Source organism: Abramis brama (assembly GCF_963993115.1).
Source record: "Abramis brama genome assembly, chromosome: 21".
NCBI classification, from domain to species: domain Eukaryota; kingdom Metazoa; phylum Chordata; class Actinopteri; order Cypriniformes; family Leuciscidae; genus Abramis; species Abramis brama.
In genome coordinates this window covers 22296885-22324240 of record NC_139983.1, presented here as the reverse complement: position 1 = coordinate 22324240, position 27356 = coordinate 22296885, and the positions used below count along the sequence as shown (strand labels likewise).

Here is a 27356-nt window from a genome sequence, read left to right as displayed (position 1 = left end):
TACCATTGAAAAGTATCACAGCCTCGCTTTTATACCTGTCATGGCGCTGCTCTCAATAAGGTCTATATCATATTGATACCATACTGAGCGTTATATAGGCTACATAATATATTATTTCTTTAATTAATTTTTATAGGCTACGTGAAGACATATAGACCCACAAAGCCCCGCCCTTTAGAGGGACCCCGCGGAGATTTTCATGACGATGCATTTTAAATGAAAGCATTTAAATCAAGTAAACTAATTAAGATGTCCCCTGCTCAGTGCGTAGGGAGAAGTGAACATGGGATCGCTCCGCTGGCTCCAAGAAAAGAGCGCGAAAGTAACGTTTAATATTCTATTTGCCAATTAGATAGTTAGAAAGAATCTCTTTCAAGGAAATTCAAAAATAGCCTACTTTTTGACATTTACTGACGAACCCCACCTCAGAGAACGTAGAAGCAGCGCTGCGGCAGGACTTCTGAGAGAGAGAGAGAGAGAGAGAGAGAGAGAGAGAGAGAGAGAGAGAGAGAGAGAGAGAGAGAGAAGATGAAAGAGAGAGCAGAGAAGACAGCAGCATGAAACGGGACAATGTACTCTTGCGCACTCGTCGCTTTGCACTAACTACAAAAAATAGCCTAGATATTTTATTCTTATGTGTTGAGCACTTTATTCAAAGCTTTTGCGCTTTTCGAAATGATACGATATATGTCTTCTCATCTGGCTTTGGAGTCTCGTAGTAACTATGCATGATCTTTAACCACTGTGCTGGATAAGGCGCAACGCACATGAAAGCGTAAGTGACCGTCACATTCTGTTGGATACTCGACTTGAAACGGACAGGTGATTTAATTTGAAGTCTCGCGCCTGATGAAATGATGAAAAACTTCAGCTTGGTAAGTTTTTAAAACACCTGACGCTATACTGCTCAGTCTGCATCAGATGCAATGTATATGTAGCCTACTCTTGAGATTTTAACGTCCAGAAAATTAATCTGTCAACATTTAAGCGTCAGTAGATCAATTAAAACGTTCGTGTTTATCAACTTTGGTTAACAAAAACTATCACATGATGTAAATCTTGTTTTGGGGTAGCTGAATGTTGAAACAGTATAGGTGATGTCTGTTTCCTCTCCTTCCTTACCCTGTTGAAAAATAGCTGTGATTTGGAACATGTTAGCTGGTTTCTAGCTGGTGTAAAATGACCATGCTGGTTTGTTGCTGGTCCAAGATTGTCAGCTTGCTCTTAGCACCAGGTAGAAACGGGAACTATGTTCCAAAACACAGGTAGCAGCTTAAGCTTGATTGTCCAACAGAAAGCTCCGGTAACATGTACCAGAGTGATTTATACTCTGTAATACAAACCTGAGACAGTATAGGCATAGGAAACATCAGAAAATTTCAGAACATCAGATTGTTAAAGGTCATGGCCATGATCAGTGTGAATGTGTGTTTGAGTTTTACAGTCAAGATGTATAAACTCTCACATGTGGTGTGGTGTGATAATGAATGAAGGGCAGAGCATTACAGGTCAATGTAACTCCATTCAATCACATTTGCATAATTGCTCTTTTCTCCTCTCTCACTTTTCTTGCCTTTCTCTTCCTTATACCTGCGTTGTCACCCTCCCTTATCTGTCTCTCTTGCAAACACACAACACAACTGCAGTGTGTGAGATGGACAGATAGCTGGTGTGAAAGGGAAGCATATGTGCTGGCTCTTTGGATGCTCAGCGTGAATTGTCAGCAGATTGCTGTGACCTTCCCGAGTAAATCCTCTGCCCAAATAACAAGCATACGGTTGACCTGATGTATAAAATGAACATTTGCATAGGCATTCTGAAACATGATTCTTTCTTAGCCTGATCCAGTGGGAAATACACAGACACATTATTTTGCAGTGATGACTCATTTAAATTATTTTTTTTTAACCTTTTTAATTACCACAAATCTGAGTCAAGATCAATTTAGGTCACAAATGTTTTGTATGTGGGAGGAGTATATTCTCCTCTATTCTTTTAAGATTTACCATGAAGTTTGTTTGTTTCTGAAATCAATTTCAACTAATTTGAACTCACGGCTTTAATTTAGTAATTGTTTTCGGATTAAAGCATTGTCTAACCTACAAACAAACATTTCACATAGTTACATTGGGGCCGGCCCAGGCTTTGCTGGGGCCCTAGGCGAGATTTTAGAAAGCGTCCCTCACAAGCCAACAACCGCCCCCACCAAACTGCTAATGCTGTCATAAAACATGAATAGTGCTCAACGTTAAATAGGAAGTAAATAAATGATGATAATAAATAACAAAACAAATCTGGATAAAAGAATCACACAAGAATTAATCAAACTACAAATCAACAAAAAAAGGAGCAATAAAGTAGACTCTGTCATTCCTATTTTTAAGCATACACTGAAAATTAAATATTTAAATTTAAATTTAAATGATTGCAATTCATGAATGCTTTAAACTCCAGTCCTAGCCATGGTTTCTTTTAAAAGATGACACTTAGGACAAGTAAAAGCACTTTACTTGCAGCTAAAAACAAGCAAAAACGGCACACAGTGTAAAGTGTTACCAGTAAAGAGGTTCTAAAAAAGCTATTTCAGAATTGTACACAAACATCAATGTCTGCCATTCAGAGTCGTTAACTGGAAAAAAATAATACCTAGGTAACTGCATTGTCATGCATAAATAATATGTTATGGTGATGTATTGAATTATAATCACTTCATGATGCTGGCAGTGTATAAATTAGTCCAGCATAACATGTTGTCTATTACAACTATTACATTTTCCGTTGATGTCAACTTTGTTATCGTAAAAATTTTGTAATCTGAAGTAGGCTAAAATAATGTAAATTGGCATAAACACGTGCAAAGTGTGCTCCATTTAAATCTCAGACTCCGTTTTAATCAATTAAGCGTTCTACACTGTATAATTAATTTCTTATTTACATAGTGACGTTATAATGAGAGGATTCGTGAGCCCGCAGGATGCAGCATTGAACAAAATCTCTGGCGTTTTGAGGTGAGTGGATTCTGACTAACCTCTTACACCACTAACACCTCTGATTGGCCATCGCGTTTGAGACATGTTTGTGATTGGCTTCTTTGCTCAAAGATGCAAAAACACATTGTAAACAGAAACCCTTTGACGCTCTCCAGAGTGCAAATACAAATACGCACTGGAGCATTTGTAAATAAGTTTCTCCAATATGATATTAAATAGCATTTACCTGAGGGTGCTCTTCATAGTCTATGATTTCAGATTTTACTATCCATTCCATATAGTGACAATGTAGGTAAAACCTGACCCATCCACGCATATAGGTATTCTCTATAGAGAGCTGTCAATCTCCAGCTATATGAAATCAATGAAAGAGAGAAATTATACTGAGATTGAAGGTAGAAAGCAGAGGATTGGGGAAGGGAGGAGAGCACATGGCCGTTTTTTGCTCACACGCGAGTATGTGTCTCTCTGTATCTGCTCACAAGCGGTGGAATGTTGCATTTGTGTAACCGTAGCAACATCTCTGGAGAATCGAATCAATTCAGGTCTTCACTTTAGCAGATAAAGAGTCATGGCAGGTAGATGGGGATTTTATATACAAGGGTTTATTTCATAATCGTTATGGTTTATAGCTATAGCGTTTCTTTTTAGGTGTTAGAAAGCACAATTTCTGTACATTTTAAGTGATCATATGTTTTATAATTTGCTTTGGGGAATCATAAAACTACTGTTAAGTCAATTCTAGTGATTTTGTTCTGACTATACACCGTTTTCTTTTGCTAAGATAAGAATGTTTGAGTGGATGTGTTAATGCATTAAGAATAAAGGAATGTGCTAAATGGACTTCAGAATAGGACTGTGTTACACTGTACAGTATGTCATTTACTCTCAAACCATATTTATGTATGGACCGTATGAAACCATATGCATATGCAGGCATGCAGTATGCATGCCTGTGAAATTGCCTTGGGCATGAAGAAGTTATTCAGATATTCGCTTTTCAGTCCTGCACAGAACCCATTTCATTCTGGATATATTAAAGATGGGTTGAGCTTGTGTTCACCCTGTAAATGAACAAAATACTTTGTTAGCAAGACAGATTCAGAGGATGCTTGTATGACATTACTGTATATGTATTTAGCAGCAGTTAAACTGATTTGGTCAGTCTAGTCAGAGATGGCCAGTTTAGTGAAATTTAGTAGCAAATGTATACATCTTACATGCAAATAAAATTATATATTTGCTTTTGAGATTGCACATTTGCTCTGACTAAATTGGCGGTGAATTATATTTGCATATATCCATATCAAATATATACACTGTAATAGACTAGATATATAATATAGACATACAGCAGGGCACAACCAGACTAATTTATGCATCTGTATTTTTTTGTATTTAAAGAAAAAATCAAACTAATCTTTTTGATTTTATTTATTTATTTATTATATTTTTGTAATTCATCAACAGTTTAAGTCAAAGTCTTTGTTTTAGCTCAGGTTATTCTGGTGCCCTACATATTAAACACAGTACCAAATAGAAGAAGAAAGAAACTGTTTCCATAATCCAATTGAGAGAATCTTAATCTGGGATTTTCTAGAGGAAAAACGTACTGACGAGGCATACGCAATATTCCCCTCACATTATTCGTCATGCAGTCTTTCTCTTGGGATATATTTACCCAAATCCTCTGAAAGTTTCTGTTTCTCATTTGCCTTACTACTGTAATTATTATGTAAAATATAACCTTTAGTTTACTCTAGTTCTTGTACTCTAGATTCTTTCACTATTTAGAACTCACTAATATTTGCAGATATGATTCGTTTTCTCTCTGTGAACCATATTATATAATTGTTTTCCCCCAATGTGTGAGTTCATTACACTGTAATGGATGATTACATAATATATATAAGTACCTCCAGATCATTAGCATTTACTGCCTCTCTGTTCTATTTCTGGTCATCCATTGCAGTCAATTTCTACCAGACAAGGTATAACATTGTTTTTTAAAAGTCTGCCTTCACAATTCTGCTAATGTGTTCTGCAAGTTACTATATCTTTCTGCAGTAAATCTTGCTATATGATGTATACTACCAATTTTAAACATGCTTAACTAAATTTATGTTAATGACAATTAAAAAAAACTTTTTCTAATCTAAAAAACATTTTTTAATCTAAATTGTTTCTAAAAATTATGAAAATACTTGATATTAGTTTTGAGTGCATTATGAATAAATGTTATTATTAATTATAAATCCTTATTGCAGACACATTAAATCTGTGTCCTATGGAAGCTTGTTTCCGCCACAGAATAAAACATTTAAAAATATAATTGCTTCTTTTTATCTCACAATTGCGAGTTTACATCTCGCAATTCTGACTTTATTTCTCAGAATTGTGTGTTATAAAGTCAGAATTGTGTGATATAAAGTCGCAATTGCGTGTTATAAAGTCAGAATTGCAAGATTTCTGACTTCGCAGTTCTGACTTTTTTTATATCTCTCAATTCTGACTTTATAACATGCAATTGTGACTTTATATCACGCAATTCTGAGATAAAAAGTCAGAATTGTGAGATAAAAATTCGCAATTACCTTTTTTATTTTTTATTCTGTGTCGGAAACCAGCTTCCATAGTGTCCACATATGCACTTCTTTACCAAAAAAAAAGAAAGTAACACTTTAGTTTAGGGTCCAATTCTTACTATTAACTAGTTGCTTATTGCAGAGGTGGAAAGTAACTAATTACAAATACTTTTGTTACAGTACTTGAGTAGATTTGTTTTTTTTTAATTCTACTTAAATTGTGGTACTTTTACTTGAGTTGAATAAAAATAAAGTATTCAACTTCGCTACATTTATTTTCCACCAAAAGTAAAAATAAAAAAAAGTAAAAAAAATTGTAAAAGCTGAAATAACCTCAACATATGTAGCAACAACAGTGAAATAAGATCACATGATTTATCGGTCAATTAGATGCACGTAAAAGTGTAGCACCCTATTTTATTGTTTTACTGGCACTTTTTCATCCTTACCATTTTAATCCTACATTTCTTTGTTTAGTCCTCTCACTTACTGTTCTTTGCTTTTGCCCTTCTTAAAAAACATTCAAATGATCTTACGTGGACTTTTTAAATTTAGCAATAAAACAATCGCTCTTGGCAACAGGGATAGCAAATACACTGTAAAAATTATCTGTAGAAATTACAGTATTACTGGCAGCTGCTTGCCAGTAACTTACTGTAGATTTAAATTGATGTTATTTACTGGCAACAGTTTGTTCAAAGTTAAATGAACATTAAACATTAACAAGTCTTTATCTTTACAGAATAAAACTAAAATAACAGCCTCATGCAAAGCATTCTGGGAAACAAAATCTGAAGGAAAAAAAACAGAAAAAGGTTGATGAAGATTTCTGGTTCCCAGAATGCTTTGCATTAGATTGTTATTTTATAGTTTTATTCTGTAAAGACAAAGACTTGTTAATGTTTAATGTTCATTTAACTTTGAGCAAACTGTTGCCAGTAAATAACATCAATTTAAATCTACAGTAAGTTACTGGCAAGCAGCTGCAAAACTACAGCAATTTTTTTACAGTGTATGTTTGCTTAGCATAGTGACAAACATGACAATTTATGAGATTAATATCATGTTTTTCTCCAAAATCACTATACACGTCAGTCGTGTTTGAAATAACTTGCTTCTGTGGTCCATGTGGCTACTTAACACACAGTGAGACAGAAAGAAATATTATTTTTTTAAAAATCTATACTCTGATACAGGCTATGTCGATTAGCGTTGCATTGTAGATATACATCATTCTTACGAAAATACTTGAGATGGCTTGAAAACAACAAATAAACACAGATCATTGCAATTGTGTTTATTGCCTTCATGTTTCATCAGTCAAAACGTCTCTATCTTCATGTTATTCAGCTGTAGTGATATCTGATGTCCATAGGGATTTCCTATAAGGGTGCCCTCTGGCTTCCAGTATGAATGAAACAGAAATTACCAAATTGCTAACATTGCCTCATTTTGGATAAAAATAGAAAAACATACTAAAGTACTTTGTAACGTAGTAACTTGAGTAGTTTTTCAGCAAACTACTTACTCTTACTTGAGTCATTATTTTTCAGAAATTCTACTTGTACTCAAGTAAATTATTTCTTAAGTAGCAATACTTTTACTTAAGTAAAACATTTTAGTACTCTTTCCACCACTGCTTATTAGCATGCATATTACAATTATATTGGCTGTTTATTAGTGCTTATAAAGCACATATTAATGCCTTATTCTGCATCTCTTAATCCTACCCAACACCTAAACTTAACAACTACCTTACTAACTATTAATAAGCAGTAATTAGGAGTTTATTGAGGCAAAAGTCATAGTTAATAGGTAATAGTGAGAATTGGACCCTAAACTAAAATGACCAATTTTTTTTTTTTTTTTATGGATGAGTTGGATCAGAAAGTGAAATAGAAGCAGCTAACAAATGCCCAGGTGGAATTTAACTGAGAGAATACCAAGTGTACAGAGCTGATTCTATTTGTGTTCTCATTTGTGTTATAGATTTGATGGCTTTATTATCATGAGTAGGTTTGCAGACTTTTGACTGGTAGTAAATGTATTTGATAATGAGGTTATTTTTAGTTCATGAATAGTTAATTTTGTTGAACAGAAAATTAAAATTAAAAGAGCATAACACTGAACAATCAATAAAAATAAAAAATCACTACAAACATTTTTTTGGCTACTCTTTTTTTTTTTTTGCTACTCTAAAAAGAGGTAGTTCACAAAAAAATGTCATCATTTACTCATCCTCATGACAAACATGAGTTCCTTTTTCTGTAGGAACAACATTTTTTTTTTTTCAGAATTGTTTCAGGCATTTCAGAGAAAAAACATCTTTTTTAAAAGATATGAGGGACTACACTATTCATTTTTTAGATGATGTTCCAACAAATGTTGCAGGTATATAAATGATTTAGTCATGCATTAATGTGATTCTGTCTTTTTTGAGCCAGAAATCAAGGTGAAATAAAACAAAGTTAATTTAATATCGGATCAACCCCTTCACCAAGAATATTCTGTGAATAATGTGTGCAGTGCGGAGTGCTGAGTGGCTTCTGAGGGTTTATCTCAGTCTTCCATTGTGCTTTCAACACAGTCATTCCCTTCGAGGAATTACAAACAATCTCTGCATTTTCTTTAACTCGTGCAAGCCAGCACTCAGAACTATGCACTCGCACATGCTCGCTCGCACACGTAATGGTATGTCTGTAGTGTTAAGAATCAAGGATTGTGCCACTTTACTGTTCACTCCCATGAATTAAATATAAAAACAATTCTCAATTCTAGCCCTCTTTCAACACATCAGATGCAACTTGAAGATGCTTTGCATAAGTTGGATATCTTTGGGGATTTTTTTTCAAGTTTCTTAAAATGTGTGTGAAAAAGTTTGGCAAAAAATAATTAAAGGTTCTGTCAGGGTATAATAGGAGTAACAGCTACAAGTTTTTTCTCCCTCAGGGCCAGATTGTTATTTATGGTAAGAGTTAAGGCCCGTTCATAGCTATAATGAAAATGATAAAGATATAGATTTAAAAATCATTCCAAATATTAAAGAATAGCTGAGTCCATTCCACAACTATATCGATAACGAAGCAGAGGAATGATAAAGTTGGAATCACATTCAAAAATATTTTTTTCCAGCTGATGAACAATTAAAACATTGACAGCCAATCAGAATCCATCCTGCTTTAAAGATTTTGAGCATTTAAAGCATCAGACGACATAACTGCAGCGCACTCTTATAATAAACAGAATGATATCATCCGCTGGTGTGGACGCTAATATAGTTGTCGTTATAGTTATCATTTTTTGTGTGATCGGGCCTTTAGTTTTAAGGAGAAAATCCCACAAACGCTGTATACACCACCCTGATTCTGTTCAGGCTTGGAAATTTTAAGAACATCTCTTGACCTTCAGAAGTGGCTTAATTTAAACTCAGCCCAAGTCCAACCGAATTGATCTTATTATGATTCAGCAGGTTCAGGTTCAGTGCCGGCCAATCTCTCAGAAAAGATGATTGAACGCTGTTCTTCTGAACCATTAAAAATTCATCACTTCTCAGGTTCCACCATGTCACTGCAGTCTTTGCGGTCTGTGAAGCCTGACGTGATGGAGGAACTCAACATGTTCATCATGCTTCCAGAGGTGTCTCTGTGTAACACCATTGTGTATCCATTATTATAATGTAATTATTTTTGAAAAGTTGTCTCAGTGGTTGGTTTTTTACACGTGTACTTTAAAGATTGGAACGTGGCTTCGAAACATGCTTCAAAGAAACAAATGCTACGAGTTCACTCAGATGCATTCAGTCAGCCTTACCTTGTTATGATCTCTGTTGTGAATTTCCTACTGCAGAGGCACAGATTATCTTTTCCCCTTATCAAGTCAAGTCACCTTTATTTATATAGCGCTTTATACAATACAGATTGTTTCAAAGCAGCATTACAGTGAGAACAGGATAAGTTCAGTGTTGATTTAGTTCTGTTGTAAAGATCATCAATTATTAAATTAGTTTGTCATCTATAAAGCAGTTCTGAAAAAATGATGTCATCGTCCAGCTCTGTTCAGTACTCACACAACAGCGTCAGTACAGTCAGATTAATCATATTGTTGAATATTAAGTGTCCCAAACTAAGCAAGCCAGAGGCGACAGTGGTAAGGAACCCAAACTGCATCAGGTGACAGAATAGAGAAAAAAACCTTGGGAGAAACAAGGCTCAGTCGGGAGGCCAGTTCTCCTCTGGCCAACAAACGAACACAGTGTGATTATGATTCAGGCTGCATCACAAGTCAGAATTCAGCCTTATGTGCTTAGATTGGTCCGTAGGTTTATTTCACCCAGAGTTTGGTGCTTGGGTGAAGAACAGTGCAGATAGCAAATATGATATGTTTTTTTTTAAATCATCATTTACTCACCCTTATATCATTTCAAGACTGACTATCATTTGTTTTCTTTTCTTTGAACTCAAACTGTTGAAGAATGTACTGGGGGGCTGTTTCTCTGTGCTGATGCACAATATATCTGTACCCAAATTAGTTATTGGCCAATTTAAATATATATATATATATTTTATTAGACATTGGATGATTAGTTGTTCATGCTCATTTCCCCCGATTTTTTTAATTCAGATTATCTTTGCCATAGACTAACGCTCAAAGTTGGTCTTTAAAAACACTGATAAATAATAACAGTGTTAACCATTTGTCAACCTGCAAATGTGATGGACATCGGTTATGCTCATCCTTGGTAGCTCCTTTGAGGGCATCTTGAGTAAAACAGCTTTGTATTTAACGTATCACGTACAAATCACGACTTGAACCAGAAGCGGTTCTGTTTTACAGAAAATGAAAGTTTGTTCGCACAGTGGCATTGCTAAAGAAGACATTTTAGATATATATGGGCTGCATCTATAATATCTTCAGGTATACAAGTCCATTGGTGTGTTCCATAAAAGAAAGTAAATCATGTAGGTTTGGAACAACATAAAGGTGAGTAAAAGATGACAGAACTTTCTTTAAGCCTCTCTGAGTTCTTTAACTTTACTCTGTTACTTATTCACTTCACAGCTACCCTCAAACAACTAAAGACATTTTATGATTGAAATGTTGAAGGCTTATCTATTAGAGCTATTTTAGGAGTGCTAACTGTTTAGCCTAGGATTCCGAGCTCTGCAATGTAATTTAGTCAGAGGTTTACATGATTAGTGAAGGTTTAAGAAGGCAACAGATGAAAATCACATGAACACTGCGAGGCTTAGGATCTTTTGCGGCTTATCTGGTTTATCACTGACGAGACACAGACTACATTTTAAAACATTGCAGCACTAAAATCTGTGTGTTTTCCCTCGCATGCTTGTGGATCTTCATTCTCTATTTGGATTCAATGTAGTTGTAGAGACATTGATTAAGCAGTCGATGAGAGTTGACAAGAATCTTCTGCTTTGCACAGCAAGGTTCCAGATTTGAGGTGATTGAGGACGTTCCCATGAACAGATCAAAGCAGAGTTCATACGTTGTATCTGACACATTCATTCTAACTATAAAAGAAAATGTCTTTCATTAAATGCTCTTTCTTGAGCAAAACAATGCAGACTTTGTATTGAAGTACTGAGCATAATCATTCTGGTTGCATAATCAAATTAGCTTTTTCTTAAGGTACAGTAATTGCAAGTTTTTTTCTTTGGATCACATTTAATCACAACCACTCAATGAAGAAGATTAAAGAGTTAAATCAGCCTTAGTTTACAATTATATTGATTGTTCCCAGATACATTGATTAGCACAAATGAACAAGTGTGTTTAGACTTTTCTGTTATTGATATTCACAGATCTCTGCATGTCACTCTGATGATAATTTGACCCGTGTTCATAAAGCCTCTCGAATCCATAATTCAAATGCATTGCACGTTGCCTGGAGTCTGTGCCGTTTCGTCCGAAGCCCAGTTTTCAAACTCAAGCCACACACTTCAGCTGGTCTTCAATATTTAATTCACAAAAGCAAACAGCCGTCATGCCTCAACAAAAACATCTTCACACTTATCATTCTTGGCCTCCGTTAATGGTTAGGTTAATAAAGATCTAAAGAATTGCATCTACAGGACATTCACATCAAGAGTGAAAAGGTCAAAGGGGCATGAAAATATATTTGCAAGCCTGAGCATTTTTTTAATTGGAGAGACTATAGTTACGTGATGACACTGCAGTAAGAGTCGAAGTGTTGTTTTCTTAAGCAAGAGTTCTATCAGTTCAAACGGTTGTTAACTATGAGATGCTTTTCATTCCAAAGTGACCTATGGTGCAGTAATTACAGCGACAGTCCTCTGGAGCAATCTGGGGTTTGCGACCTGCATTACCAGGCATAAAACTAAACTACCGCACTATGTAAAAGAGTAGAGAAACATATCCAATTACTGATTATATTATATCATGCATTTATTGCCATATAATTGACCATATAAGATAAAAGCATCTTACAAAGGAATAAAAAATTTACCCTGGACCAGAGCACATTAAGAACTCAGTAGGACTGCATATAGTGCTCTACAAATTAAGGTCATCGCTTGTCCGTCGATATTGAACTGGTCCTTGGAGCTTTTTGCTTGCTAGAATCGAAGACAACTAGAACTGAAAAATCCATTTGAATGGCTCCATACACAAATGCAGAGATGCATTGAGCAGGTTGACAGTGTATTTTCTGTGCTTGTCTGTCAATTACAATACCAGACCGCAAGTTGATTGCTGCTGTCTGTTTTTGATTTGTTTTCACCATATTCATTTTCTTACAGGGATCAACAGTAATGCCTTTTTTCACTTTTTGCACTTGCCTGCCAATGTTTTCAATAAACAATAATGTTTTTTTTTTTGTTTTTTTTATGTAAAAATGATGTCCAGCAACAAATTATGTGCAAAAAAATATATAATTATGTAATTTATGTTATTTTATATAATTTTTATTTAAAGAGAGAAAATTCTGTCATCATTTACTTAGCCCTACGTTTACACAAAAGAAAATATTTAGAAAAATGTCTTTATTTTTTGGGTCAAAGTTGTATTTACCCCAGCATTTTTTCAAATATTTTCATTTGTGTGATACAGAAGAAAGTCATGCAGGTTTGGAAAGACACGAGGATGAGTAAATGATTAACATTTTTATTTATTTTTTAAATCAAATATTAGTACCTTTCTACAAACAATTAAAATCTAGTTATAGCATCATCGGAGCACTGAACCAATAAGTTGTGATTCCGTCAACTGGCCTGAATTCTCTCACACTGTCCTGGATCACCTTAAGGACCCGATTAGGGGTGTGACAAGACACTTAGATCACGAGACGAGACATGAGATTGAGTTCACAAGAACGAGACGAGACAAGATTTTTCCACAGTATTTTCGACAAAATTCATGACTGGAAAATAGTCTGCAAGTGCATTTTGAAATATTTTAACATCATCTTGTAATGAATGTCATTTCAGTTCTACTTTCTGAGTATGAATTATGCATTGAAAGACAACAATATACAAGCACTGTAAAATGTTTTACCACAAACTCAACTGACTGGCTTCTCTCCTGTATGATTTCACGTGAGTCTCTTGAGACCTTACTGTACATGAATTGTGAGCTTCTTGAACTTCAGATTGAGGCTGTGTGTGACCTCTTAATTGAAACAGTATAAATAACAAAAATAAATAACATTTTTTTTTTGTATTTTGTATCTTAATTGTATTAAGTGCAAACAATAAGTGTGCAACCATGGTCAAAGTAAGAGCAAACAGAGACCAAAACAGCCCAGCCGAACTACACAGCCCAGCCGAAGATAGGTCTGATATTGGGAGACAGATTGGATATTTATCCAACTGAATGAAATGTTTTTTATTTCCATATATAAAAACAAAAACGACAGTGGTGATTGTAATGTAAATGTAGCGGTGGCATATTCTATGCTAATTTCACCCTCACGCTCCATCATTGGCGGGACAGCTTTTCACTTCGATGAGAAATCTCGTCACAGTTTTATATCGCGAGATCTCGTCACACCCCAAGACCTTATATACTTCAAGCGAAACCAAAGAACAAACTGGTTTGACAAAGCATCGATCTAAATCAGTCCAAAATTATGTTCATTTGGAGTTTATTTTGGAAATTCGAAATAGCTTGCCAAAGCAAACTTTCTGGAAAAGCTTGCTCCAGCTGGTAAAAGCCAAACTACCATTGGTCCATGGTGGCTACATAATAGGTAGGTGTGCTCTGAGGCTCCACCTTCTTTGATGTGGAAATCTTCTCTTGTTCATTTTCTCAGAAGCGAGTAACAACATGAGCACATTGGAGAGCTGCTTTATAGTAAAAATGAATATTTTTTATCTTTATTACCGTAAAGCTGCTTGCTTTAAAGCAATCTATTGTATAAATACACATGATGTGACTGGAGTGCTGAATTGCAGAGCTTGCGCAAACTTATACTCAAGTCATCTCGTATAGATCGTATTTACGAGTTGAACACACTTGAACGCCACCACAATGTCGTAAATACCAGTGGGGAGCTGGGGATTTTCTCTAAGCTCCGATCTTTACGAGTTGGGGGCGTGTCAGTGATTAACATGGCGGAATACACAATACGTAAAGGTATTTAGCTGTGATATTGTCAGGCTTTTCTATTAACAGCTCAGTTAGCTAATCGCCAACACAGAATATGATAGTATTATAATATAACAATGCAACATGTAACGATGTGTTGGCATTGGCTTCATAAATTAATTAAAAACATAAAAATACAAAGTACACCTGATGTACATTTCTTTGTTCTTTATTTTCTAGAACAAGAGTTTAAGAACCTTACTGTATTTTTATGTAATTAATTAAGAGAAAGTACTCCGCCATTTTGCTCCGACGAAAGTGACTTGAACGCACATGCCGTTATAAGCACGACTTCCCACCTCGTACGTACGAACTTCCCAGGAGGACTTGAACGCACCAATATCCACATGATCTATGATCAGATGCTTTCTTAACTGTTGTTTTCTAACCGCTCTCAGCGTGGGTGGTCCCGAGATGTTTACTAGCAATATACCGCTGCTCAGATATTTCAAACTTCTATTTACTCCTAAGTAAAAAAAGATAAACAAAAAAGAACTTCACTGTGAGTGTATCGTGGCCTTTAGTGCCCTTGCAGCTCTAAGGATAATAGTAGCTTACAAGAAGCTCTGGCTGTTTAATTCAAGACTCCAGTTGTACTTTTTTCTACATCAGGCTTTTACCCACATCAAAGTCCTAAATAATACCACTTGTCCACTCATCACTGTTCAAAATGTCTTGTAGTCAAAGCCAAACACAACAGCAAGGGCAAGAGTGGGAGGAGATGATGAAAGGCAGCAATGGAGGAGGTCAAATGGTATCAAAGAGACATGTAAAGCCTGCCGGCATACTTCGCACCAATTTTTTTTTTCAGTGTTTTTTTGGTACAAATGTAACACTTATCAGACCTGACAGGAGAAGAGAAAGGTCAGAGAAGCTCTCAGTTGGGGTAGATTTGTATTACAATTTTTTGACCTACTTAAGCAACTACTATTAAAATAGATTCTTTCACAAAAAAAGGAAGAAAGAAAAGACATGTGTCCTTGCAGAAGTGTGAACATTTGACCTGATTATAACTTCTTGTAAGAAATGAAAAAGTATAGCACAAAAATACTTACTGACGAGTTAAGGACATACAGGACAAAGTCACCTTGGGCCACATTTAGAGCTCACACTTGCTTTTGCATTTAATGTCTATATAGACACCCTTGAACATCTGAAAAGTTTGATCAAAAGTTTGGGGCCAGTAAAAATTGACTGAAGAAATGAATTCAATTTCAAATAAATGCTGTTCTTTTCAACTTTCTATTCATCAAATAATCCTGAAAAAGTATTCACGGATTCCACAAAAAGATGAAGCAGTATGACTTTTTTTCAACATTGATATAATAACACTGAAATAAGAAATAATTTCAACATTGAAATAATAAGAAATATTTATTGAGCACCAAATCAGCATTAGAATGATTTCTGAAGGATCATGTGACACTGAAAACTGGAGTAATGATGCTGAAAATTAAGTTTTGCCATCACAGGAATAAATTGCATTTTTAAATATATTAAAATAGAAAGCAATTATTTTAAAATAAAATAATATTCAACAATATTACAGTTTTTACTGTACTTTTGAACAAATAAATGCAGCCTTGGTGAGCATAAGAGACTTCTTTCAAAAACAAAAAATCTTACAGACTCTGCCTGACTTTTGCCTTTAAAGAATGTTATTTTTTTCTTAATGTTTTCTCAGTTCATATGCAATGAAGTCATACAGATGTGGTTCTGCTGAGATGTTACCCTTAAACGCAGTCTTTGCACTACTTGCCAACCCAACTCACCTCATTGAACTGACAATGGCAGTCCCTCTGCCCTCAGGCCACAGTGGTGCCCACAACTGCTTGATTTACAAAAAAACACACACTTTGTTTTTGAAGTTTAGGAAGTGTCTTAGTAGCCTGGTTCTACCAGACTCTCGTACATTTCATTTGTACAGAGAGTCTGGCCTCGCTCCATTGAGAAACGTTTACTTCCTTGAAGGCGGGTTCTCTGTTAAAGTTCAAAACTATTGGATCTGCCCAGAGTCACTCAGGATCTGCCATAGCCAATCGCTAACGTGTGGTCGTCCGAATGATCAGAGGATTATGTTTAGAATAAGATGTCTGTCTTTTATAAAGTTTATAAAGCGACGAGAATACTTTTTGTGCGCAAAAACAAACAAAAAAAACGACTTTATTCCACTATTCATTTCCTTCTCTCTGTTCCTCGAGTCTTGATAAAGCAGCGCGTCTGTGTGTTGTACGTCACATGTAGGCTCACTATTGGCCAACGCTAGTCATGTGTGTGATCACATCAACGCCATCGTTCTCAGCCACTCCCTCTATTCGCTGACTGGTCCTACAAAAAATTTGTTTCTGGAAACCTAAGAATATACAGCAGTCCCAGACGTAGTACTGAAGGAAAATGAAATTGAGCGGAAGTACGTAGGAGGGCGGAGCCAGGCTAGTGTCTTAGGGCCAGATTTACTAAACAGGGCAGATTAGCGTGAGACTGCAATCCCATAAAAGCGCAGATGTGAGTGGTAAATTCTGCGTGTGATCTACAGTCGACGTGCCAATTAAAGAACACAGACACAGCCGGATAATTTCCATAATGACCAACCCAATCTACCAAGAGCAGCGCAAATTAGCGTCTGGTTTAAGACATGCTTTCCTTTGTCCATTAAATAATGTCACAAATACCAGTAAATTGACTTGCACAAATTTTAGTAAATCACCTTGTATGATTCACTTAAATACTCTCCTCCCATAAATTTTGCGTCTGAAAGGGAAAGTCCTACAACTGCATATGCAATAAGGTCCGCCGATAAAATAACCCTGCATGTCCACGCCTTTTCAGCGCTAATATTTCACTGCGTTTAGTAAATCCTGACAGTAGTTTTTTAATGCCAAAAGAGGGTTTGCGTTGGCACAAGCTGTTAGTAAATCTGGCCCTTAGTCGTTTAACTCAGTAAGGTACATCCTAAATCTCATCAGATCACATCTGCCTCAGATGTGTACAGAAAAAGTCCCCAAATTCAAAAGTTTTAGAGCAACTTTGAATGTACCTTCCAGAAGTAAATCACAACCTCCTACGGTTATCACATGCTCACAAAAGGTGCTTCTTAATAGAAGTGTGAACCTATGGTACTTACCTGATGAATCATCCAGAGTGGTGATAGTGGCACAATGGTTTTTGTTAACTCCGATGTTCCTCCTACACATCTAGAAGACAGAAAACATTTATAGTATATGCATTAGAGTCGCATTGCGTCCACTGAAACATGTCCCGAATAAATGCATGTTGAAGAGATTTCAAGACCTCAGCTCTGCTCACTTATGAAAGCTGATATTGAGGTCATGGGTCTTTTTAAGTCATTCAAATTGGAGCCATGATCTGTTATGAAGGATCAGAAAATGTAGCATTGTATCACTTCTTCATGAAGTTCGATTTTCTTTTTTTTGTATTATTTTAATATATTGTTATTGATTAAAGAAAATTTTAAGGTTAAAATGAACATATTATTTAAATATAAATAAATGGTTTTCTACTGCACATAAATTGCTGCTAAATTTAAAAATATATATATATATATATTTTATCAATTGAATTTCCAACTTGTCTAGTTTTTTTTCTTTCTTTTTTCTTCTTTTTGGAGACTGTGGAATGGATTGGCTCTTTTTTCAAGAAACAATCTGTTATTTGAGTCATGTTGGGTTGCTATCTGCAGCTGTAATTGAAAAGGGTGTAAAAGGGGCTTTACTTCTAAACCTTCAAAATAAAAAGTTGTTAGAAGTAATATGTCACATTGACTAAATGGTCCCCAGTCCATCAGCCTGTCACAACAAAAACACACAAAAAAAACAAGTTTTTGGAAGACTTGACATATTACAAATGGAGCTGAAAGCAAGACCAGCCAAACTCCGGACATGAAAACTTTAAGTGAGAGATTGTTATCCATCAGTGGAGTTTGAATAAGAGTTAGAGTTATTTGTTACACGGATCATGAGTACTGACACAGAATTACAAGGATATGCCACACACACACACACACACTTATGTCATTCAATAATATCAAGATCTGCTCGGTTACCATGACAGTCTGTTTTGTTCTATAACCCATGGCAGACAAATTGAGTGTAAAAAAAGAAATTAAAATATACCCATATATATATACCCATATATACAGATATCCCTGAAACATTTTCCACTCACAGAATAAACAATTCTCTTATTCCATTAACTAGCACTATAACTGTAATTGTTCTGAGCTTTTTATTAGCATCATATGGTTTATGCCGCGTTTCCACCGAAATTACCTGGAACAATTTGTCCCAGGAAATTTTTCCCCCAGACCTGTTGCTGTCTGCGTTTCCACCGCGGTCTAAAGTACCGTGAAGATTAGGTAAATTAATCCAGTGACGTAGGACTGGACGCTACTTTACAGTTTCCGCTGGATTTCATTCATTCATTTAAGCTTAATAAAGCCTGAACCTCATCGTCGGTCCATCTGTCGTTTTTTTTAACTCCATGTTGATTCAAATAGCAAACAACTGTTAATGCACGCACCGCAACAGATTCCCATCTCTGAAAAAAGTACTACCTCGCCAGCAGGGACTTTCTGAGGAGGAAATATTTACCCGGAACTTCATTTAGACCCTTGTTCTTGCGGTGGAAACACACCGAGTACCACCCCAAAGTCCCTATAGTTCCTGGGGAAAGATCCTGCGGTGGAAATGCGGCTTTAGACTTTAATACTTATCTTGGTTACACTTTATTTTGGTGGTCCACTTTATACATTCTACTAAGTAACTTTGCAACTACATGTCAACTAACTCTCATTAGAGTATTAGTAGACTGTTAGTGGACTGTTCGGTTAGGCCAGGTTAGGTGTTAGGGTTCGGTTAGTAGAATAAGTTGACACTTTGCAAAGTTACTGACTGTTAGGGAACACAAAATAAAGTGTTAGCAGATATTAAAGGGATAATTCACCCAAAAATTAAAATTCTGTCATCATTTACTCACCCTCAAGTTGTTCCAAACCTGTATAAATTTGTTTGTTCTGCTGAACACAAAGGACGATATTTCGAAGAAAGTCGGTAACCAAACAGTTGTGGGGTACCATTGACTTCAATAGTATGGGGGAAAATATGGGGCTTATCAACTGTTTGGTTACAAACATTCTCCAGAATTTGGTTCTGCAGAACAAACAAATTTATATAGGTTTGGAACAACTTGAGGGTGAGTAAATGATGACAATTTTCATTTTTGTGTGAACTATACCTTTAAGCAGACAGTCTACTAATAATCTAATGAGAGTTAGTTGACATGTAGTTGCAAAGTTACTTATAGTTAGTAGAACGCCTAAAGTGTACAATCGAAATAAAGTGTTCAATAGTTCTTGAACTGTGTGCTTTCGTTTGCCTATTTTTGTAATTAAAAAGACAGTTCACCCAAAAATTTAAATTCTGTTACCATTTACTCACCCCCATGTCATTCCAGAGCTGGATGACTTTTGTTCTTCTGCAGAACAAAAACAAAAGATATTTTGAACAATGTTTTTAACTGTATTTGTTCATACAGTGAAAGTGGTTCAAAACAGCATTGGACCCCATTGACTTCCATTGTAATTTATGGAAAGAAAAACTTCACAAATTCACATTGTGTGATAAGACACAATTGACAATAAGAATTGACAATAGAAAGAATTGACAATAAGTCAATATATTGTTTTATTGCTATGTTATACTGTAAGATTGAATTATCAAGTTTGTCCAAGGTTGACCTCAAGTAATTCATTGTACTTCCTTTCTCTGCCGTCAAGTCCAAATTGTATTTTGTTATTGTCAACTTGTATTTGTCAAAGACATTTTATACTGTTGTGTGCGTTTGATTTTATGTGAGCATTCGGTCAGTACTGGCAATAGGTGGCAAGTTCTGGCAACACATTTTGTGTTGTCTGAGCATTTTTTCAATTAACCTGACGGTCTCAAAGTCTCCTTCCTAAAATATATTGACCTGGGACCCAAATAATTTTGTTATTCTGACTTTCACCAATTACACAGAACCAAGCAAAAATAGAGAAAATGTTGGGCCAACATTTGGAGCATAGTAATACCCTAGGGTTGGCCTCATTAGCTTGCAGCCCGTTGGATCTGCTGGTGTGGAGATAATCCGCTGTTGTTTTCTGCCGTCTCACATGAAGTATATGCTAATGATGACACTGTTTTACAGAGATACAAGTCACAACAAAAGCACTACATTCTGTTCTTTAGTTTGTAGATTTTAAATCCCCATCTGAAACTCTATTTATTAGGCTTTGCACAATTCTCACAATATGTTTCAATATGTTATCACAACGTGTTTCAGATTTCAAAAGCTTGTGGTCAGTAAGATTTTATTTTTAAAGAAATTACGGCACCATCATTATTGAACAACTATACAGGAACAAATGAGTAACCCAATATTAATATTCTAGTAACTGCTATTAACTAACAAGAAATTGCTGATTAACGAATTAGTAAGTGATAGCGCTTAGTTGAATGAGATAGTTCACTATTAGCTAATCAGTAACTGCTGTTTTTTCACTTGTAACCGTTTAGTTTAGGGTTTAATTCTCACTATTAACTGGTTGCTTATTATCATGCATATTACTAGGATATTTGCTGTTTATTAGTACTTATAAGCAATGCCTTATTCTGCATGACCATATTCTACATCCCTTAATCCTACCCAACACCTAAAGTTAACTACTACCTTGCTAACTATTAATAAGCAGAAATTAAAAGCTTATTGAGGCAAAAGTCAGAGTTAATAGTGTGAGTATTGGACCCTAAACTAAAGTGTGACCGAACTACTATAATTAATTCTAAAGAGAAGATCGTGTAACCCACTAGTAATGACAGAAGTGTTACTCTTTCCTTCAAAAGGAATTACTAATTATTTGTATCAGTAATCTAAAGTGAAAAGCATGATAACTACCTAGTAATGACTGAAGTCATTGTAAACTTTTGAGGTTACAATAGCCCCTTTCACACAGCGTGATGATCCCGGGAAATTGGCGGGAAATTGGCAGAATGCCTTCTGTGTGAACGCAAACACGACCCAGGATTGATGCCGGCATCGATGCCGGGTTGGGGACCTAGTAACATTGCCATGTTCAGTCCCGGAACGCGCGCTGTGTGAACAAAAGCCGTAACTAGATGTACTGCATGGCGGTACAAAATATGACCGCCGCTCAGGCCTGCACTGGCTTTCCACAAAAATAAATGACGTGGAGCAATTTGGCTGTATTGCGTGTTTATGTATATACCTAAAAAAAGTAGTAGTATGTGCATGTCTGTCTGTGTGTGTGTGTATGTGTGTGTGTTTGTGTATGTGTGTGTCTGTGTGTGTGTGTGTGTGTCTGTGCGTGTATGTATGCGTGCGTACATGTTTGTGCGCTTGTGTGTGTGTGTGTCTGTGCATGTGGATTTGTATGTGTGTGTATGGGTGTGTGTCTGTGCGTGTGGATGTCAGTGTGTGTGCATGCTTGCGTTTGTTTGTATTCCTGCATGTGTGTGTGTGACAGTATCATCCTAAACCAGCAACCCTTCGCTCAACACCACCATCTACAGGCCGATGAGTGTACAGTCACTAAATGTGCACATAAATGAATTTATTTTATACCCCCCCATGGATGAAATTCTACGAAACTTAGCATACCCCCAGAGGATGTCAAGTTAATCATACACATGAAATATGGTGCAGTTCTGAACATCTCAACTGAAGATAGGGGCGATTAAAGCAGAATAATATTGCATTTTCATTTTTTATGGGAGGGGCGCAAATCACAAATGAGTGATTATGGGCTAGGTTGATGTGGGCCCTTAAGACCAACATACCATAAAAATTTCTTCATCCTCGGTGCCACGGTTCAGGTAGTTATTTAGGAAAAACTGCATTTTTTGGGTTTGGGGGTGCCCAGCGCGGGGGGGGAGTGGCCCCTGGGGACCAAACGAAATTTTTCCGTAAAAGTCTAATGGGGCTACATGCCCACCAAATTTCATGTTCCCCGGTGTTTCGGTGTCCCTGGTATCGTTGACGAAAAATTCAGTAGATGACGAAAAAAAAAAAAAAAAAAACTTTGACAATCCCTATATGACCGCTTTCGCTAGCTACGCTAGCGGCGGTCATAATAATGCCGTGTCGTTGTGATGACGCTGAAACCGGGTTCGTTCGCCAGCTAGTGAAACGGTAGCCTACATAATAGCCTACGTAATGCGCAAGTTTAAAAAAAATGCACAAGCGTGGTTTCTCGAGAGAGAAATCACAGCTCATAAGCAAACTTAAGATGCTGCTGAGACATTACAAGTCACATCGATGTCACGTGTCTTTACGGGATTTTTACGGGTTGTGTGTGAACGCACTCGGAAAATCACTGGCAGTGTGAATGAACCAAAATCAAACGAACCCGGGTCACTTTATCCGTGTATTTTCCGGAATCTCTGTCTGAAAGGGGCTAATGATGCTGGCACTGGCTGGCAACTTTTTTCAAAAGTGCTGGCAGGGAAAGAGTTAGTAGTCCCCTGGGGGGGTATGAAAAAAATAGTTATTGATTAGCTAATAGTGAACTACCTTGTTCAATTAAGTGCTATTACTTACTAATTTGTTAATCAGAATTTTTTGTTAGTTAATAGTAGTTTGTTCTCATTTGTTCCTGTTATTGATTAATGACGGAACGATATTCCTAAAGTGTTACCGTAATACTTTTGATTCAGCAAGGATGCATTAAATTGATCAACATTGACAGCAAATACATTTATAAAATTACAAAAGATTTCTATTCCACATAAACTCTGTTCTTTCAACCTTTCTATTCATCAAAGTATCCTGAAAAAATGCATTTCCACAAAAATATTAACTATGTTTTCAACAGTGATGACTTTGTTGACTTGTGACACTGAATACGCATCATAGTACACAGTTTTTTTTTAATTAATAATATTTCACAATATTACTGCTTTTACTGTATGCTTGATCAAATAAATGCAGCCCTGGTGAGCCTAAGCGACTTCTTTCAACAACAAAAAACTACATCAACCCCAAACTTTTGAACAGTGGTGTATATAATTTTGAAATGATGAGTATTGTAATGTTTACGGTTTGCCACAAATGCTGTTGACTGAGCTTGTACTGAACCCAGAATTCATGCATGTGCTATTTATTGGGTCAACCTGCAGCATCATCGCTGAGATGCTTTGCATTCATCCTGGCTACTAGGTACACCAACACCTTTTTACCAGAAAAAGTGTTGGGTCCTATTGGGATGTATGACCTTTATGCCTTCAATAAAAAGTGGAAATGGCATGTTTTATACATAAGGGGCAGTGGACATGTTTTCTTTGCATAATTTCAATTTCAATTCTGAGTGCTTGGCCCTAAACAGCATTACATAGAATATAAATTGCACCACAATTATCTTTTCCACCTAGTTTGACATGTACGGAGCCATGGCATGTTTTGCAATGATTTGCAATAGGGTTTTCTATAAATATTCAGATATGTAAATCTGTACATGCGTGCATCTAACTATGAAGAATAGGAAATGTGAGCATGCTCTGCAGCCGATTGGGGACCGCTAATGTTTAAGTGAAGATGCTGGCAGGTGATGTGAGTGATGTGTGAGCTCTGCATTTTTTGTTTCTCACCAGGCCAAAACCAGAAGGTGTCACGACACATTGTTAGTCAGACACAGGAACTCTGGAAGCTCTATGGTGGCAGCAGGTTTCCCCTCGAGGCACAATAGATACTCATCAATCAAAGCTTGAGTCTGAAAAGCAGAGCCCAGGGTAAAGAAATATGTTAATGGAGAAAAAACGTACTACATAAAAAATAAAAAAAAAGGTTTTTATTGATGATATCAGAAAAATAATGATTTTCATTTGCATCTTAAGCAGGAGAGCACGTATCTTGATTTGAGCATGGACAATTGATTTTATTATGTGAGTTTGGCTTTGCAAGAATAAAAATCTGAATTAACGTTTTAATATGTTCAAGCACTTTAGGCTTTATCCTGTAATCCTGCAAAATAGTGTGTAGGAAGATTAAGAGCTCTAGAAATCGAAATAGCTCTTTCCAGCTGCTAGCTAACTACTCTGCACTAATTTAAATAAGTAAATAAATAAATAAATAAAAACTACAGTAAATAGAACATTGATCTTCTGATTCATGAATGTCCGACAGCTCTAATCTACAAGAGCTCTTTCTGCTTTCTCAGTTGGAGCATTTTCAAATTTTATTTACATTATATTTTTGCATTTATGCATTTTCACACATATAAATAAAACGGTTTTACAAAGACATTTTCGCAATAATAGCTGGGAATTATACAGTTATTTTTATTATACATGAAACTCTAAGACAATAAATTCACTTTTTAAAACGCGTTTCCAGGAAAATGTTGGCGTTCAAGACAAAACATTACCAAATCATTCTGTATGAAGTTTTACCTGCTAATGTAAGTAATGAGAGCCTAATTTGCATTGTTAAAATGAATCTTCTCAGTATATTTCCACAGGTGCATCTTAAACGTTCAACTATTGCGTGTGTAGAGACTAAAATCATGAACAGTTTTCTAAAGTTCTCACTCTTAATTCTCTCTTTTCTTTTTCTCTATTCCAGATCTTCACCTGGATTAAGTCCTTTCTTCTGGACTGGCACCTTCACGTGGCCAATATTTAAAACTTTTTACAGCTTTTGGTGTTCTGGGAAACTGCAAAATCACCTCTCTCTAAACCATTTGCAGCCATCACTGGATATACAGGGAATGAAGGAATATTCTGATCCGTATGTCTGAAACAACAGAGCTTTTGCAGATCAACAGGAGAATAAATTAAAAAAGTCTTCCAGCAGTTCATAAGAGCCGAAATTGTGGGATCTCCAGTTTTTATGGTAGAATAAGGGACAATAAAGAAAATAATGAGCAGTGATTTAAGGGCTAAAGGAATATTTTTTATAACTCAAATTTGAGCACAAAGGGTAATGCCGGTTTCTTGTTTGTTCTGTGGCATTTAACTTTCTGTGTGTGTCAACATATTCTACAAAAAAAGAAACAGAAACAGTCACAGTATCTTCAACCATGAATTACTGCTCACATTTATCAGCCATGACCTTCACAAAGGCAAAGCATCACCAATATCTCAAAGCAGCAAACTAAATTACTCTTTCTTCACAAGAGGTTTTCATGGAATAATTGATCATTTATGGTAAGAATCATGCATAGATGATATGAAGCGCTGGTGAACCATGCAATATGGATCTGTTCAACAGCTCAGATGAGTTCTTCCTCATCAATGCTACGGTCAGTCCCACAACCCTGGAGTCAAGGGACGGCGCTACGCTCCTCGGCCTTCAGATCTCCATTTCTGCCATGCTAGCAATCGTCACTTTGGCCACTGCTCTGTCCAACGCTTTTGTGATCGCAACCATTTTCCTCACACGCAAGCTTCACACCCCTGCCAACTTCCTGATCGGCTCTCTCGCAGTGACTGACCTCCTGGTGTCCATTTTAGTCATGCCGATCAGCATTGTGTACACGGTCAGTAAGACTTGGACTCTGGGTCAGATCGTGTGCGATATCTGGCTATCATCTGACATAACGTTCTGCACGGCTTCCATCTTGCACCTGTGCGTGATCGCGTTGGATCGATACTGGGCCATCACCGACGCCCTGGAATACTCGAAACGGCGCACCATGCGGCGAGCGGCGCTGATGATCGGCGTAGTGTGGGTGATCTCCGTCTCGATCTCCTTGCCTCCTCTATTCTGGCGGCAGGCTAAGGCACACGAGGAGCTGACAGAGTGCATGGTCAACACTGACCAGATCTCCTACACGCTTTATTCCACATTTGGCGCCTTTTACGTGCCCACGATCCTCTTGATGATTCTCTATGGGCGTATCTACGTGGCGGCTCGCTCCAGGATCTTTAAAACACCAGCGACCAGCGGAAAACGGTTCACCGCTGCTCAGCTCATCCAGAACTCAGCGGGCTCTTCGCTCTGCTCGCTGAATTCCACCTCAAATCAGGAGGGACATCTTCATCCTGGAGGAGGTGGAGGTGGGGGTGGGGGAGGGGGAGGGGGGTCTCCTCTTTTCACGAACAGTGTGAAAGTGAAGCTGGCTGACAGCGTACTGGAAAGAAAGCGTCTTTGTGCCGCTCGGGAGAAGAAGGCCACCAAAACTCTTGGGATTATCCTGGGTGCGTTTATAGTGTGCTGGCTCCCGTTCTTCGTGTTTACGCTGGTGATGGGGGTCTGTAAAGACTGCTGGTTTGATCCTGTGCTCTTTGATGTGTTCACCTGGCTAGGGTACCTCAACTCGCTCATTAATCCAGTCATCTACACTGTCTTCAATGATGACTTCAAGCAAGCCTTCCACAAACTCATTAAGTTTAAAAGATGCTATTGATGTTACACCCCTGTCCTGTTTTGTCACATTCATGACTTAATTAGAGGATTTCTGCGGAAAATATCTGAATCCTGTGAGCTTTTATTGTTCATATGCTGTTGAGGACCCCTACGTACCCTGTCGTTTGTTTTTCTGTGAGCTCCTAAACGCGCATACAGTGTCTGGTCGATGTAGATTACTATTCTCATGAGACAGCTTGTAAAATATCTTGCCATATTGTTGATGCTTCCTCGTAGTTTATGAATGCATGCTAAGATTACAAATCCTTCGCTAGAGAGCAACGTTCTACTGTCTCTGTAACCAATAACTTGTCTATAAACTGCCTTATTTAACAGAAACAGAGTGAAATTAATATGAAAGACTCTATTTAAAAAGAATACAAATAAATGATGGTTGCTGTTCCCATAGGAACGCATATATGGGCCCCCTGAGGACCGTGCAGAAGTATATGAACATTAGCATAGACTCCCTAAATAAAAATGTTCATTATATAAGATTAAAAAAAAGCTTTAAATGTTGTGGTTTTGTATTTTTGTCTGAAAGAAGTTTGTTTTCAGTTCTCTCCTTCCCTCCATTTTGATGTCAGAGTTTGAGGGGTTTTATGATCATAAAGATGAAAAACAGGCTTCAGGCTGCATGGCTCATTTCAGGACATGATGCAGCAGAAGAAAAACATATAATGATCAAACGTTCAAATTCTGGATATACCTGATGTGTTTTGACACAAGGTGCAACTTTTGC

The 27356-nt window shown here is 36.7% G+C and overlaps 1 protein-coding gene across 3 annotated transcripts; it reads left to right on the top strand.

Moving 5' to 3' along the window:
- Window positions 1-496: 496 nt before the first annotated feature.
- Window positions 497-27123, top strand: htr1d (5-hydroxytryptamine (serotonin) receptor 1D, G protein-coupled). Of its 3 annotated transcripts, none has more exons than XM_084097853.1 (3): window positions 525-875; window positions 23860-23997; window positions 24830-27123. In XM_084097853.1, exon 3 carries the CDS (start codon window positions 25461-25463, stop codon window positions 26613-26615), a length of 1155 nt encoding a protein of 384 aa, XP_083953979.1. In that variant the 5' UTR covers window positions 525-875; window positions 23860-23997; window positions 24830-25460; the 3' UTR covers window positions 26616-27123. The 3 variants fall into 3 exon arrangements, with proteins under 3 accessions (XP_083953977.1, XP_083953979.1, XP_083953978.1); XM_084097852.1 differs by lacking the exon at window positions 23860-23997 and adding an exon at window positions 2940-3008 and having other exon boundaries at window positions 541-875; XM_084097851.1 differs by lacking the exon at window positions 23860-23997 and having other exon boundaries at window positions 497-875.
- Window positions 27124-27356: the final 233 nt, after the last annotated feature.